Genomic DNA, 13,795 nt, shown 5'->3' with positions numbered 1-13,795 from the left:
ATGATCCTACTGCGCATGCGCCGTTCACAGCAGGAAGATGATCGCGTGGAAGAAGATGTCGTCGGTGAACTCCCTGGACTGGACCTGCGCAGAAGGGTAAGTAACAAGTTAGGGGCATTTGCCCAGCGGGATGGGTAGGCCAGGGGGAGGAGGGTGGGTGGACAACAAACGGGAGGGGGGGTGGGGGGTTTCCGCCGACTAGGTTTCCTTCCCCTTTAAGGCTGCAATCCCCCCCCAAAGGATGTATTTGACCTAACTGTCAATCAAAGAACTGACTCCACCTACTGCATGAAGACAGAATGAAGAGAGACGGGTTGCTCAGAGGGGGAGAGCTAACTTGATTATTTTATAAATGGTACAGAATTTTTAATTGATCATATTTAGATAGTTTCTTATTTCAGCTGGATGAAGCTTATATTCAGTTTTCATTTTCCTGATAGATATGCAGTTCACATTAGCCACGGGCTGACCTTGTGCTAAGGAACCTAAACTGGTCGATTTTAGGGCCACCATAGTCAAGTCACATTGATGTCCTTCAGCAACAAGCTTCAGAGTCACCTGCTGTGTGTGTGCCTGAACCGCAGGTCCTCTGGGTATGCCCTCACCTTGCTATGGTTGTCAGTCTTCCTATAGAACCCTCACATCCAATAAACATGGCACATGTAGAACAGCCCGTGACATGCCGCTTTGTTTCTGCTTCATGACAGTGGAATTCCCATGTGTAGAGGGTTGTTAATGCCTCTTCTCCTCTGAGATCTGACGAAGAAAAACATTTACAGATCTTGCAGAAATGTCATCAATGCTCTGAAACAAGTCTGTGCTTCCCTGTCCAAAACTACCTCCCCAAAGGGCAATATTTCTATTAAAACCCAAGTAAAAATGGCTTTTGTCTTGATGCTAAAGGCTTTCTGCTGTTTTTAATTTTTTTTTTCTTTTAAATCTCCACTAGTTAAACATAGGGAAGTTGCAGACATTGTGTGTGTTCCTGCCACCACATCAGAGCTCAGCGTATGCTATGCCTCGGCATGTGCCCTGATGCCTATCACCTCTGTAACTGGCATGCTTTACTTCTGCTGTGTTTAATATTGGCCCCACTGATGAGGACCTGTAGTTGCCAACATTCTCAATCTATTTGTTCACTTCCCATCCCTATGCCTTTAGCATAACAGCCAAGTAAATAACAGAGTTTGAAACCGTATAACAGTAAGGAAAAAAGACTGTACAACATGAAAGCTACAATCCTTTTAGGCATTGCCTAAATTAGAGACCAGCAGTAGGTACCTGAGGCCCAGCAGTGTGATTGGGTTCTGGGTATTGACTTGCAGATATTTAAGCAGAAAATGATTTCATACTACTACTAAATTCATACCCACCATTCTTTCAGCTGCTCCACCCCCCTCCCCTTCTCAAGCTCTCCTGGCTTTTGGAACAGGGTTGAAGGGAAAAGGGGAAATCTATTGGGCAATTGGCAGCAGAGAACATTTTGGTCAATGCAGGGCCAGATTTATAAACTGTGTGTCCATAGGCCGTCCGACCCACTACTCCCTCACACTTGACCAGCTCTGCTCGCACCCGACCCTCTCCCCCCTGCACCCAACCCACTCCTGACCTGCTCCCAACCTGCTCCCTCATACCTGACCCACTCTCGCACAGCCCCACTGCTCACCTCCCTCATCTTTGCAGCTCTGTGTTTGTCGACACTGGAGGAGGACTGGACGGGAGATTAAAACAACTTTCAAAATCTCCATCCCAGTCCCCAGTTCATGCCGCCTCCAGCTCGCTGCCTCCCTATGCCTGGGCCTTTGTGGCCTGCCTACAAATGGTATGGGTCAATGGCCAAGCCTTAGACACACCAGTAGTGACACTCTGGTCAGGGTAGAGCAATGATCCCCAACCAATGACCCCCAAGGAGTAAGTTGCTCACCAAACCATTGGATGTTGCTCTCAGTGGCCTCAAACCAGGTATTTATTTCTGGAGCTAAATTGGGACTGAAGTCAAATTTTGGAGGCATAAAGATCATGTGTATTGCCTCCTTTAGGCTGCCAATCTATATAGTGCAACCATATAACCATTTGCAACCCTTATTTGGAACCCCGGGGACTTTTTTGTGCTTGTGTTGCTCCCCAACTCTTTTTTTTTTTTTGAATGTGGCTCCTGGGGTAGAGCATTGCAGATCCTGTAATGGTACTGTTAGATATATTTTGCAAGTCAGCAGATCATCCTATGTTTTAGAAATAAGTTAAAGGGATTCTGTCAAGATTTTTATGGTGTAGTTTTTATTTCTAAATTACACTGTTTACACTGAAAATAATTCACTCTATAAAATGTCATTCCTGAACCAATAAGTGTATTTTTTTTTTAGTTGTAATATTGGTGTGTAGGTGCCATCTTAGGTCATTTTGCCTGGTCATGTGCTTTCTAGCAGGCTGTTGTTTCTCCTACTCAATGTAACTGAATGTGTCACAGTGGGACCTGGATTTTACTATTAAGTGCAGTTCTTAGATCTACCAGGCAGCTGTTATCTTGTGTTAGGGAGTTGTTATCTGGTTACCTTCCCATTGTTCTGTTGTTTGGCTGCTGGGGAAGGGGGGGAAGGAAAGTGTGATATCACTCCAACTTGCAGTACAGCAGTAAAGAGTGACTGAAGTTTATCAGAGCACAAGTCACATGACTGCGGGCACCTGGGAAACTGACAATATGTCTAGCCCCATGTCAGATTTCAAAATTAAATATTAAAAAAATCTGTTTCAACTTTTGAGAAACAAATTTCAGTGCAACATTCTACTGGAGCAGCACTATTAACTGATGTGTTTTGAAAAAGCTTGTTTTCCCATTACAGTATCCCTTTAAGAGTAGGCCAATGAATCAGAGCCGCACAAGTCTTTAGCCCAAACACCCTGAAACTCACAGCGTATAGCAGAAATCTGTAGCACTGTGTATCAGTACCTGTTTAGTACCAGTCCTCCCTCTGCACAAAGAAGTTACCCAATTAGGAGCCTCATGCGAATAGAACTTTTACACACATTTGTTCAAGTGAGATGTTCATTCCAAGGGCAAAATCTTTGCAACCATTAGTGCCCCTCAAGTGCTCAGTCTCCTTTTTATCATAGCTATAACGAAGAATAATGCCGGTCGATAAATGCAGTCATTAGTGAGCATTTATGAAATGCCAAAGCCGAGTCAGATATTTCTGGCACTGATAGATTTAAATATTCAACATGAATCCATGCCTCGCAGTTATAAAATCCATTTTAGTGTTTGAAGTTCCAAACAGCGATGCTAATGCCACAATACATGTACATGTGAGGGTTCTCTGCCGAGCGCAGACTGAAACTGACATACTGCAAAACATCATTAGAGATGTAGTCTTCTCCCTTATATTAATCTGGCCCCTACTTGCCTCTCTTACTAGCTGTCCTACTTCAGCAATGATTTCTCCTTGTTTTCCTAGAAATGTTCAGTTAATGGCCATTAAGTGTCTTACTAAAGGAGAACTAAAGAAGTAGCTAGAAATGTTGTACATTATGATTTCAGCTTCTGTTCCAGCCCAAGGCAACCACAGCCCTTTAGCAGAAAAGATCCGTGTCTCCAAAGATGCCCCAGTAGCTCCCCATCTTCTTTTCTGCTGATTTACTGCACACGCTCTGTGCTGCTGTCACTTACTGAGCTTAGGGACCCACTCACAATATACAGTACTCATAGAATAGAAATGTCACAATATAAGGCTGATTAGTAATTAATATAGATAATTACTACATGGCAGCACAGAAACCAGTGCAATTTGCATCAGAATTTAATAATCAGCCCTGTAGCATCAGCTTATATTACAGACCAACCTCATTTTCTGCTGGATAATTAGTGACAAGCCCTAAGCTTAGCTTCTCAACAGCTGCTCAGAGCCCACTGAGCATGTGAGTGTCACAGACACTTTCCAAGATGGTGACCCCCTGTGACAAGTTTGAAGTCCTGGATCATTGCTGCTATTGACAAGCTGAAACTTTAGCCTCGTGCAATAAGTTCAGTATATAAAATATGAAATTTTTAGCCATATTAATGTTTAGGTTTTGATTCTCCTTTAAGCTGTACATTGGGAGATTGCAACTGCAGGAAGAATTCATCATTTGTTGTAGGACTAAGAAGCCACTGTCCTTTGCCAAATTAAGGCTTGTGCTCTACAACAGTCAGATGATTGATGGCTGCACCCAAATACTTTGTGGGGAAGCCTATGAGCAAGAGTCTTTCCCACAACGTGCTCAAGTGAAACCAACAACTCTCCAGTGATGGCTATGGATCTGATGGTCCCATATTTTCCTTATTAAAGGGGTAATATACCCATTTACTGACCATGGGCTATATTCATGTTTAAGGGAGTGGTTCACCTTTGAGTTAACTTGTAGTATGTTATAGAATGGGCAAGTCTAAGCAATTTTTCAATTGGTCTTCATTATTTATTTTGTATAGCTTTTTTTTTTTCTTTTTAATAATTTGCCTTCTTCTTCTGACTCTTTCCAGCTTTCAAATGGGGGTCACTGGCCTCACCTACAAAAACAAATGCTCTGCAAGGCTAAAAATGTATTGTTATTGCTACTTTTTATTACTCATCTTTATATTCAGGCCTCTCCTATTTTTATTCCAGTCTCTTATTCAAATCAGTGCATGATTGCTAGGGCAATTTGGACTCTAGCAACCAGATAGCTAAAATTGCTGAAACTAGAGAGCTGCTGAATAAAAAGCTAAATATTTGGAAAACTCAATAAAAATGTTGAAAAGAAAAAAAGCTAATATCTCAAAAAGCCACAAATATAAAAAAAATGAAAACCAATTACAAATTGTCTCAGAATATCACTCTCTACATCGCACTACAAGTTAATTTAAAGGTGAACAATCCCTTTAGACACAATGGCTAATACTCAGGGAGAAAACAAACATAAGCTGGAAACCATAGATGCTTTACCCAGTGCTATGAAGGGGAGTTTTATATTTTTATAATGTTTTCCAGTTTTTATTGGGATTGGTTATTCACTGTGTAATTATAACACAATAGTGCATTTTCACAAGTGCAAAAGGAAAGTACAGGTATGGGACCTGTTATCCAGAATGCTTGGGACCTGGGGTTTTCCGGATAACAGGCATTTCTGTAATTTGGATCTTCATATCTCACCCCGATATCGGGCTTATCCGATCGTGGGCCCTAGGGCCCAACGATCAGATCATAATGCGGGAGTATGGGCGGTCGGATCAAGAGACCGCATCAAAGCACACATGCGATCGGATGGGATATTGAGCCCTACCCGATCGACATCTGGCTGACTTTCGGCCACATATTGATCAGGGAAGCCCGTCGGAGGGCCCCATACATGAGCCAATAACCTGCCGACTTGGTGTGTTGGCAGCTTGTATTGGCCTTCGGCCGAATACAGAACCAAATCCGAATCCTATTTTGCATATGCAAATTATGGGCAGGAAAGGAAAAAGTGGAAAAAGTTATTTTGTGACGAAACGTCACATGGTTTCCCTACCTTTCCCTCATTTACATATGGAAATGCAGATTCGGTTCAGCCAGGCACAAGGATTTGGCCGAATCTGAATCCTGGATTCGGTGCATCCCTAATTATTACAGGGAAAAAGGAAATCATTTTTTAAAATTTTAATTATTTCTCTAATATGGAGACCTCCTTTCTGTAATTCGGAGCTTTCTGGATATCGGGTTTCCGTATAACGAATCCCATACCTGTACTGTTCACAAAGGGACATGTGTCTATACACTGTAGCTACTTTGTTGTGTAAAGTGCAAATACAGGGCAGGAGGTATTGCTTCCAGGCAGGTCCGGACTGAGACTTAAAATAGGCCCTGGCATTTCAGGTACAGAGAGGCCCAATCAGCCCACACAGAGGCCCAAACAGCCCCCACCAGCCCACTAAATACTGACTTTCTATGGGACCCTCTGGCATTTGCCAGAACTCATAGATTGCCAGTCCGGGCCTGCTTCCAGGGCTCACTTTGTGTTTTGCATTACACATCCTAATGGATCGTTACCCATAATGCTTGTCTCTGAGACCAACTATAATGGCAGGGTATCTCTCATACCCATAGGCAGGAGCAGCAATAGAGTCAGGCTCCATCTGAGTTTAGTAAAATATTTTTCACAACAGCCTATTAAAGTATTTCAGTCCTGACTCCTGTGCAGAGAGGTTGGGTTTGCACGTGTGCTTATTATTGTCCATGGACATCGCTTCTCATTCTTCACGTAACTACAGAGAAGGGGAAGATCGTGGAAAGTGCACCCATTAAGAAAAGGGCACTTGGATATCTATTTGGTTATAGGCAGCTGACAAACGGAGATCATTTACTGATGGCTTCACATCCATACATGTAGCTCGGAGCTGGACGGGAAAGGTCAGAGCAGAGTTGGGCCCAGCTTTGTGTGAATGATGTTCTCCCACTGACTTCCCTCCATTTGTTTAACGACCCTGGGAAAATGTCAGTAGACACAGAGCTCTTGCTTTTGGCTCATTTCTATGGTTCCCCGTAGACAGACGTTCTATTTTTATATCCGAATAGCAATCGTGGTTTATGGGTTTTCTTCTTTAATCCAAAGGGGAACTTTTAACGGGATAATGCCACCATCTTTGCAGCGATTCAATTTGTTAAATTTGGCCTTTGCTAGTGGCATCGGCTTTATATTGATAATTTATTGGTGCTGGTTTGCATAAAAGAATATATCTATATACAGTTGAGTTCTTAAGCCCTCGGTAGTTAAAGCCAGTAGATATTATAAAATTCTTCTCATGCTGTGAAGTTTCTGCCTCACCAGTAGATTTACATTATACATTTTCATAGGGGTAAAAAATACTGCTGTTTTTTTTCCGGGTTTAAAGTGTTTGTTCACTTTCGGGTTAACTTTTAGTGTGGTGTAGAGAGTGATGTTCTGAGACAAATTGCAATTGGTTTTCATTTTTTATTTTGGTTTTTTTTAAAAATGTATTTAGCTTTTTATTCCGCAGCTCTCCAGTTTGCAGTTTCAACCAGTTTGGATGATAGAGTCCACATTCCCCTAGCAACCATGAATTGATTTGAATAAGAGAATTGGAATACAGATAGGAAAGGACCCGAATAGAAAGATGAGTAATAAAAAGGAGCAATAATATATTTGTAGCCTGACAGAGGATTTGATTTTAGATGGGGTCACTGACCCCCCCCCCCCTTTTTTTGAAAGCAGCAAAGAGTCAGATGAAAAAGGCAAATAATTAAAAAACAATGATGACTAATTGAAAAGTTGCTTAGAATGGACAATTCTATAACACACGGGGAGGCACATTTACTAAGCGTCGAATATCGAGGGTTAATTAACCCTCGATATTCGACCATCGAAGTAAAATCAGTCGACGTCGAAGGATTTACCGCAAATACTTTGATCGATCGAAGGATTTTAATCCATCAATCGAACAATTTTCCTTCGATCAAAAAAAGCTTAGAAAGCTTATTGGGAAGGTCCCCATAGGCTAACATTGGTGCTCGGTAGGTTTTAAGTGGCGAAGTAGGTAGTCAAAGTTTTTTTTAAAGAGACAGTACTTCGACAATCAAATGGTCGAATAGTCGAACAATTTTTAGGTTGAAACGTTCGATTCAAAGTCGTAGTCGAAGGTCGTAGTAGCCTATTCGATGGTCGAAGTACCCCCAAAAAAACCTTCGAAATTCAAAGTTTTTTTTTACTTTGAATCCTTCACTCGAGCTTAGTAAATGTGCCCCTTAAAGTTAAACCACCAAAGGCTGTTCACCTTTAGATAAACTTTAATATGATGTAGCGAGTGATATTCTGAGACAATTTGTAATTGGTTTTAATATTGATATTATTTGTGTTTTTTTTTTAGTTATTTGGCTTTTTATTCAGCAGCTCTACAGTTTCAGCATTCTGGTTGCCAGGGTCTAAATTACCCTAACAACCACGAATCAATTTGAACAAGAGACTGGAATATGAATAGGGGAGGCCTGAATAGAAAGATGAGTAATAAAAAGTAGCAATAACAATAAATGTGTAGCCTTACAGAGCATTTGACTTGTGGGGGGCCCCTTTTGAAACCTGAAAACAGTCAGACGAAAAAGGCAATTAATTAAAAAACTTTAAAAAAAAAAAATAATGAAGACCAATATAACAGTTGCTTTTTTATGCTATAACATACTAAAAGTGAACCACCCCTTTAACAATGGCAACTTGTTGTCCTGCCTGTTGTTTGTAACAGGGGGCAGCAGTGAGCTGTTCTGTAAGAGTATGATGGGTACTCACTGCTCTTTTAAATCTTTGTATTACGGGCGACTATTCTCCCCAAAATGCCTTCCCCCGGCAAGAATGTAAATCGACAGCGGGATGGCATATGCCTCGTTTCGGATTTCCAAAGTCGAAGTTGCCGCACAATGAATCCTCGGGGGACTTAGGAAAACCGAAGTGATGCGTATGCCACCCCTCCAGCAATTTGAATTTTAGCCGGTGGGAAAGCATTTCAAGGAAATTAGTTGCCCGCAGTAGCGGAGATTTATCGCTTGGCAACTAATCTCCCAGTGTGCCACCACCTTTAAATTGTTGGGTCTGGTTCTAACCTCTGTCCCCTTTTGGAGTTGGAGTCCTACTATCCATTAAGCCCTACTGTATATCTGGTGAACTTCTTTTTCCTAGATGCCACAGTCTGTACCACTGGGATTCAGGGTCCATATGTGTTCAAGGTTCATACAAGTTCTCTTGAAACTTTAAAAAAATACACACGTGTGTACATACCTATTTGCACATAACTATCAACCTCATTTGGTTCCCTCCAGTTATAATAATCACAGGCCTTGCTTTATTAGAATGTGGGAATATGTTTCTAAACATAAAGAACAAAGCTTTTGTCCACTTTTTATTTCCATTCTACACACAAAAGCTCTGTAGAAACCAACCTTTTTTTGGGTGAGATTAAAAGCTAATATGCCACTGCCAAATCCATATGAAGATGCCCCCCCCCCCAGTGCTAGTTAGGAACGTACATAGTGTAGCGAGGAATACAATGGTCATTGTTAACTCACCCAGTTTATGAGGTGGTCCAGTTGCACCGCCCCAAACCTTCAGCCAAAAGAGCAGATCCAAACCGTAAAACAAATAGGCAGGCACCCAATGGAACAATCCTCCACACAGATGTGTAAACGAAATATACATTGATTTGGTGTTCATGGCATAGCCTTACGCATTTCGGTTCATCACATATACTTAAAGGGATACTGTCATGGGAAAACATGTTTTTTTCAAAACGCATCAGTTAATAGTGCTGCTCCAGCAGAATTCTGCACTGAAATCCATTTTACAAAAGAGCAAACAGATTTTTTTATATTAAATTTTGAGATCTGACATGGGGCTAGACATATTGTCAGTTTCCCAGCTGCCCCCAGTCATGTGACTTGTGCTCTGATAAACTTCAGTTACTATTTACTGCTGTACTGCAAGTTGTAGTGATATCACCCCCTCCCCAGCAGCCTAACAAAAGAACAATGGGAAGGTAACCAGATAGCAACTCCCTAACACAAGAAAACAGCTCCCTGGTGGATCTAAAAACAACACTCAATAGTAAAAGCCAATTCCCACTGAGACTGATTCAGTTACATTAAGTAGGAGAAATAACATCCTGCCGGAAAATAAGTGCAGGCACAAGTCACATGACTGGGGCAGCTGGGAAACTGACAATATGTCTAGCCCCATGTCAGATCTCAAAATTGAATATAAAAAAATCTGTTTTCCCTTTTGAGAATTGGATTTCAGTGCAGAAGTCTGCTGGAGTAGCGCTATTAACTGATGTGTTTTGAAAAAAATATGTTTTCCCATGACAGTATCCCTTTAATCATAGGCACCAGTCTAGTTAGGAACCTACTCAAAGGGATTTCAGCACCTCGGAGAGCAGTTAGGACTGAGCTTGTAGCTTTCCAATCAGGGAGTGTTTGACTTGTCAGCGCTGTCCAAGGTGCTGAAGTCTAACCACCACCTCTGATTGCTGCATTCCTATGGATCTGTTCATTAAATGTGCCTGCTCTCTAGTCTTTACTCGCTTAGCTGCAGGAAGAAAGATGCACAGTATAAAGACTATATTCAGATGTTGTGACCCATATGTCCGGCATCAGAGCAACAGCCCTACTATATTCCATACAGAGCATACTGTTGCATGATTGTCGTTTTTCTCAGCCATGAATAGCTTGCACAACAAGTCTGTCCACCCTTTTGTGGAAAGTTTCAGGCCATTTGACTGATAACACCCCAATGTTTTATTTAATTATTTTTTTGAAAGATTATCTTTATTGATTTTATAAACATAGCATGAAGTAGGAAAGAGGAGGAAGTAAAAGTAGATAGATAAGAGGGTGTGCATTCCCTTTACCTAATAGATTGTATCTTACAGTACAAGTACCTTTTCTGAAAAAAAATACCGGCCTTCATTCTTGCCGTTTTTTCCTATTAAAGTGGACCTGTCACCTACACATAAAAAGCTGCATAATTAAAGTCCTTTGCAAACTGAATATGGAACCCCAATTTTTTTTTTCATTAGAACATCCATACCTGTTATAAAGGTATTTAAATACCTGAACTGTCAATCAAATATTACCTGCCCCGCCTCTATTCCTGTGGCATAGAGGAGGGGCAGTCAATTACTTTCACTTTCCATTCAGCACTTCCTACATGTCACTGCTCTCCTCACATTCCCCCTTCCCTCCTCGGGCTCTATAATTGTGCCCATTCTGGTGCATACACAAGATTTTGGGGTGATACACAATTTCCCTTAATAACCGTGTCCACAAAATGGCTGCTGCCTGCTCACTGTGATTGTATAATTCCAAGACAGAAGGAAACAAAAATGTAATAATAAATACAGTGTAAGTAAAGTTTATTTTGCTGAACTAACATGATAGAAAAGAATTTGAAATTATTTCTTAGGGTGACAGGTCCCCTTTAATAACATTGGCATCAAGCATCATTTTTTTTGGCAACCCTAAGTACAAGGCGTGGTTAGCAGTTTTCATAGTCCCTAATGTTATATGGCTACCATGCCAGTTTGGGGTTCAGTAAGCCACATGTCCCAAATTTTCTTGAACTCATCTGGGCATCCACGAGTTATATATGTTCAGTTTGTTGCTTGGAAGAATGTCATTGATAATTTGTATACAGAATTCTAGGGTAGGAGGTTCCAGGGCTTTCCATGCTGGTGTCCAAATGGCTGGGAGTCCCAAAAATGAAAGAATTGCAGTCCAGTATTGCTGAATTTTAGGACTCTCCCAAAATACATGCATATAGGTACCACTATCAGCATTACATTTAAAACACAATCTGGGTGCTGGTACTGTATATTTGTGCCAGCCTGTGTGGGACAACACCCCAAATTTAACCAATCTGTTATTTTATCTGTCCAGGTCACACTATGATCCACACATAATCATATCAGCAGCTCTTCAATTTGCATTTTAAGCATTCTGGTAGCTAGGGTTCAAATTCCCCTAGCAACCATGCACTGATGTGAATAAGAGACTGGAATATGAATAGGAGAGGCCTGAATAGAAAGATGAGGAATAAAAAGTAACAATAATAATACATGTGTAGCCTTACAGAGCATTAGTATTTTAATGGGGTCAGTGACCCCTATATGAAAATTGGAAAGAGTCAGGAGAAGAAGGCAAATAACTATAAAACTATAGAAAATAGATAATGAAGACCAATTACAAAGTTGCTTAGAATTGACTTCTACAACACACTAAAAGTTACCTTACAGGTGAACAACCCCTTTCACATTTTGTACCCTTTAGCAACATCAGTAAAACTCTAGTATCCAACAATGTAGCAAGGTGTATTTCGGGTCATCTGAAAAATATTTTTATGGCCCCCAACTGTGGGAAAGATTCTCTGTTTCACAAACATGTGACCATTAACAGCTCAATACACACTGCTGACTGGATCCCTCTAAACTGATTCGGCAGCCATCAATCAGAGCAGGATGCTGTTCCGATTGGTAGCTCCTGGGCCAATAACTGAATCAGCCCAGCATGTGGGTAACTATATTGGCCAGAGATCCTTGGTAGAGGTGTGCTAATCCATTAGTGGACCCTTTAAATGCTAGTTGCGCCTCTGGCCATTATCTCTGCTGTGCCCTTTTGTTATTCACTTATATATCATTTATACAACACAGAAGGAAGCGGTCGGGTGGAGCAAACAAAAAGTAGATTTTTGCTGAATTTCTCCTGTAGTGGAATAGTCATTAGACAAGCAGACAACCGTCACAGGGAAGAGCCTTACGATATAATCTTATCTTACATACAGTGAACCCATATAATGGAGCAGCCTATAAATGAGCTTTTATCATCACATCCCAGCAATGCAAATAAGCACGGCAGTAAGGGAAACCCAGTCCCAACTCCACAACGTCTGCAAAGTTCTCTCTTCATCGCTCTGGGTTTTTCCTTTCCTAGCACATTTCACTTTGCACGCTGGTTACCTATTAGAGCTGCAAACACTCCGCTGTTTAATTCTGCTTTTATTCTCTTTGTGGCACTCCGAGCATCTGCATCACTCTTTCCTTTATGGTCTGTTTGAAACATCTGTTTCCAAACTCTGTGCCTTTCGACTGTGATAAATGTCTAAAGTGCTAGCACCCAGCAGCTTAACATGCTCTACAATTTGCCCTGCCTGTTTATGTGTGGGTGCCTTTTGGAAAGGATATTAAGCATAACCAACCACTTCATGTCAGAATATATTAATGGGATAGTTTCCTTCTCACCTTAAGTACAGGTAGAACTGAAACATGTTAGAGGCACCTCTGTATGTCAGATATTAATTGCCACCAGTGGTGCCTTCTCTGTAGTGACCAAGTGTTTGCACACGTTACGAAATAAACTCTTCTTCTCATTAAAGATGGTTAACGGAAACTCCTTATTAGTAGTTTTGGATAAAAGTCCCAGATGAGGACTGAAACTTCAATGTAATAAAGACTAAATTTAAAGAATACGTCCCTGTGTGCACCAGCATGTACTTGCTTATATAATATATATATATAGAGAGAGAGAGAGAGAGAGAGAGAGAAGAAGAAGGACACCATTGCTTCGAATTTTTATACATAGAGGCTAGACACAGGCCTCCAAGACATTTTAATGTCCATGACCCTGCCCAATTTAATCTAATCCGGCTGCTAATCTGGTATTTTTCAGAGTCCTTCTACTTGGATTAGATCAAATTGACACTGTCTGGTGTTTGCATTATATTATGCCAGCCGCACTTCCAAAAAGCAGCCAGGCTTCTGTACTGATACTTTCCCTTTAAGATAAAAATATATCCACGCTAAGGACTGACCATTGTCACTCATTAATCATTTTAATTGTCCTCTGTCGTTATCAAGTACAGGTATTCGGCCTACAGTTTATTTAGCAAAGGTGCAGATAAATGTTTAATGTGATGTGTTGTTCTCAAATCGTTAATTCATCTGTTTTCCTGCAGTGCGTTTGTGTTCCAATCGCTTGAGTCTCATCAAGAAGTGTATTTCTCAGTGTCCAACCAGCTATAAGCAGTCTGCGAAACTCCTGACTCTCTCCAATCTGCTGAGACTTGCAGGTAAATATATCGCTGTCCAATACAAGTAAGTAACATCTAGGGCCCAGGGGAGTCAAAGTTCTGACAAACTGGAGCACTTTAAAAATGATGCTGCATATCAGTATCACTGTAATCATAGAATACAGGTATGGGATCCATTATCCGGAAACCAGTTATCCAGAAAGATCCGAATTACAGATTGGCCATC

The 13,795-nt window shown here is 41.1% G+C and overlaps 1 protein-coding gene across 4 annotated transcripts in view; it reads left to right on the top strand.

Moving 5' to 3' along the window:
- nbas.L (NBAS subunit of NRZ tethering complex L homeolog) overlaps positions 1 to 13,795 on the top strand; it is a 457,628-nt gene that overhangs the window by 189,352 nt on the left and 254,481 nt on the right. For all 4 annotated transcript variants that reach the window (XM_041563562.1, XM_041563561.1, XM_041563560.1 and 1 more), the window contains exon 32: positions 13,495 to 13,608. In XM_041563562.1, the coding sequence (XP_041419496.1) occupies positions 13,495 to 13,608 (114 nt within the window). The remainder of the gene's footprint in view (positions 1 to 13,494; positions 13,609 to 13,795) is intronic.

This window comes from Xenopus laevis, chromosome 5L (assembly GCF_017654675.1).
Source record: "Xenopus laevis strain J_2021 chromosome 5L, Xenopus_laevis_v10.1, whole genome shotgun sequence".
Taxonomy (NCBI): domain Eukaryota; kingdom Metazoa; phylum Chordata; class Amphibia; order Anura; family Pipidae; genus Xenopus; species Xenopus laevis.
Note: the sequence above shows the minus strand (reverse complement) of the source record. Positions and strands in the feature narration are given on the sequence as shown.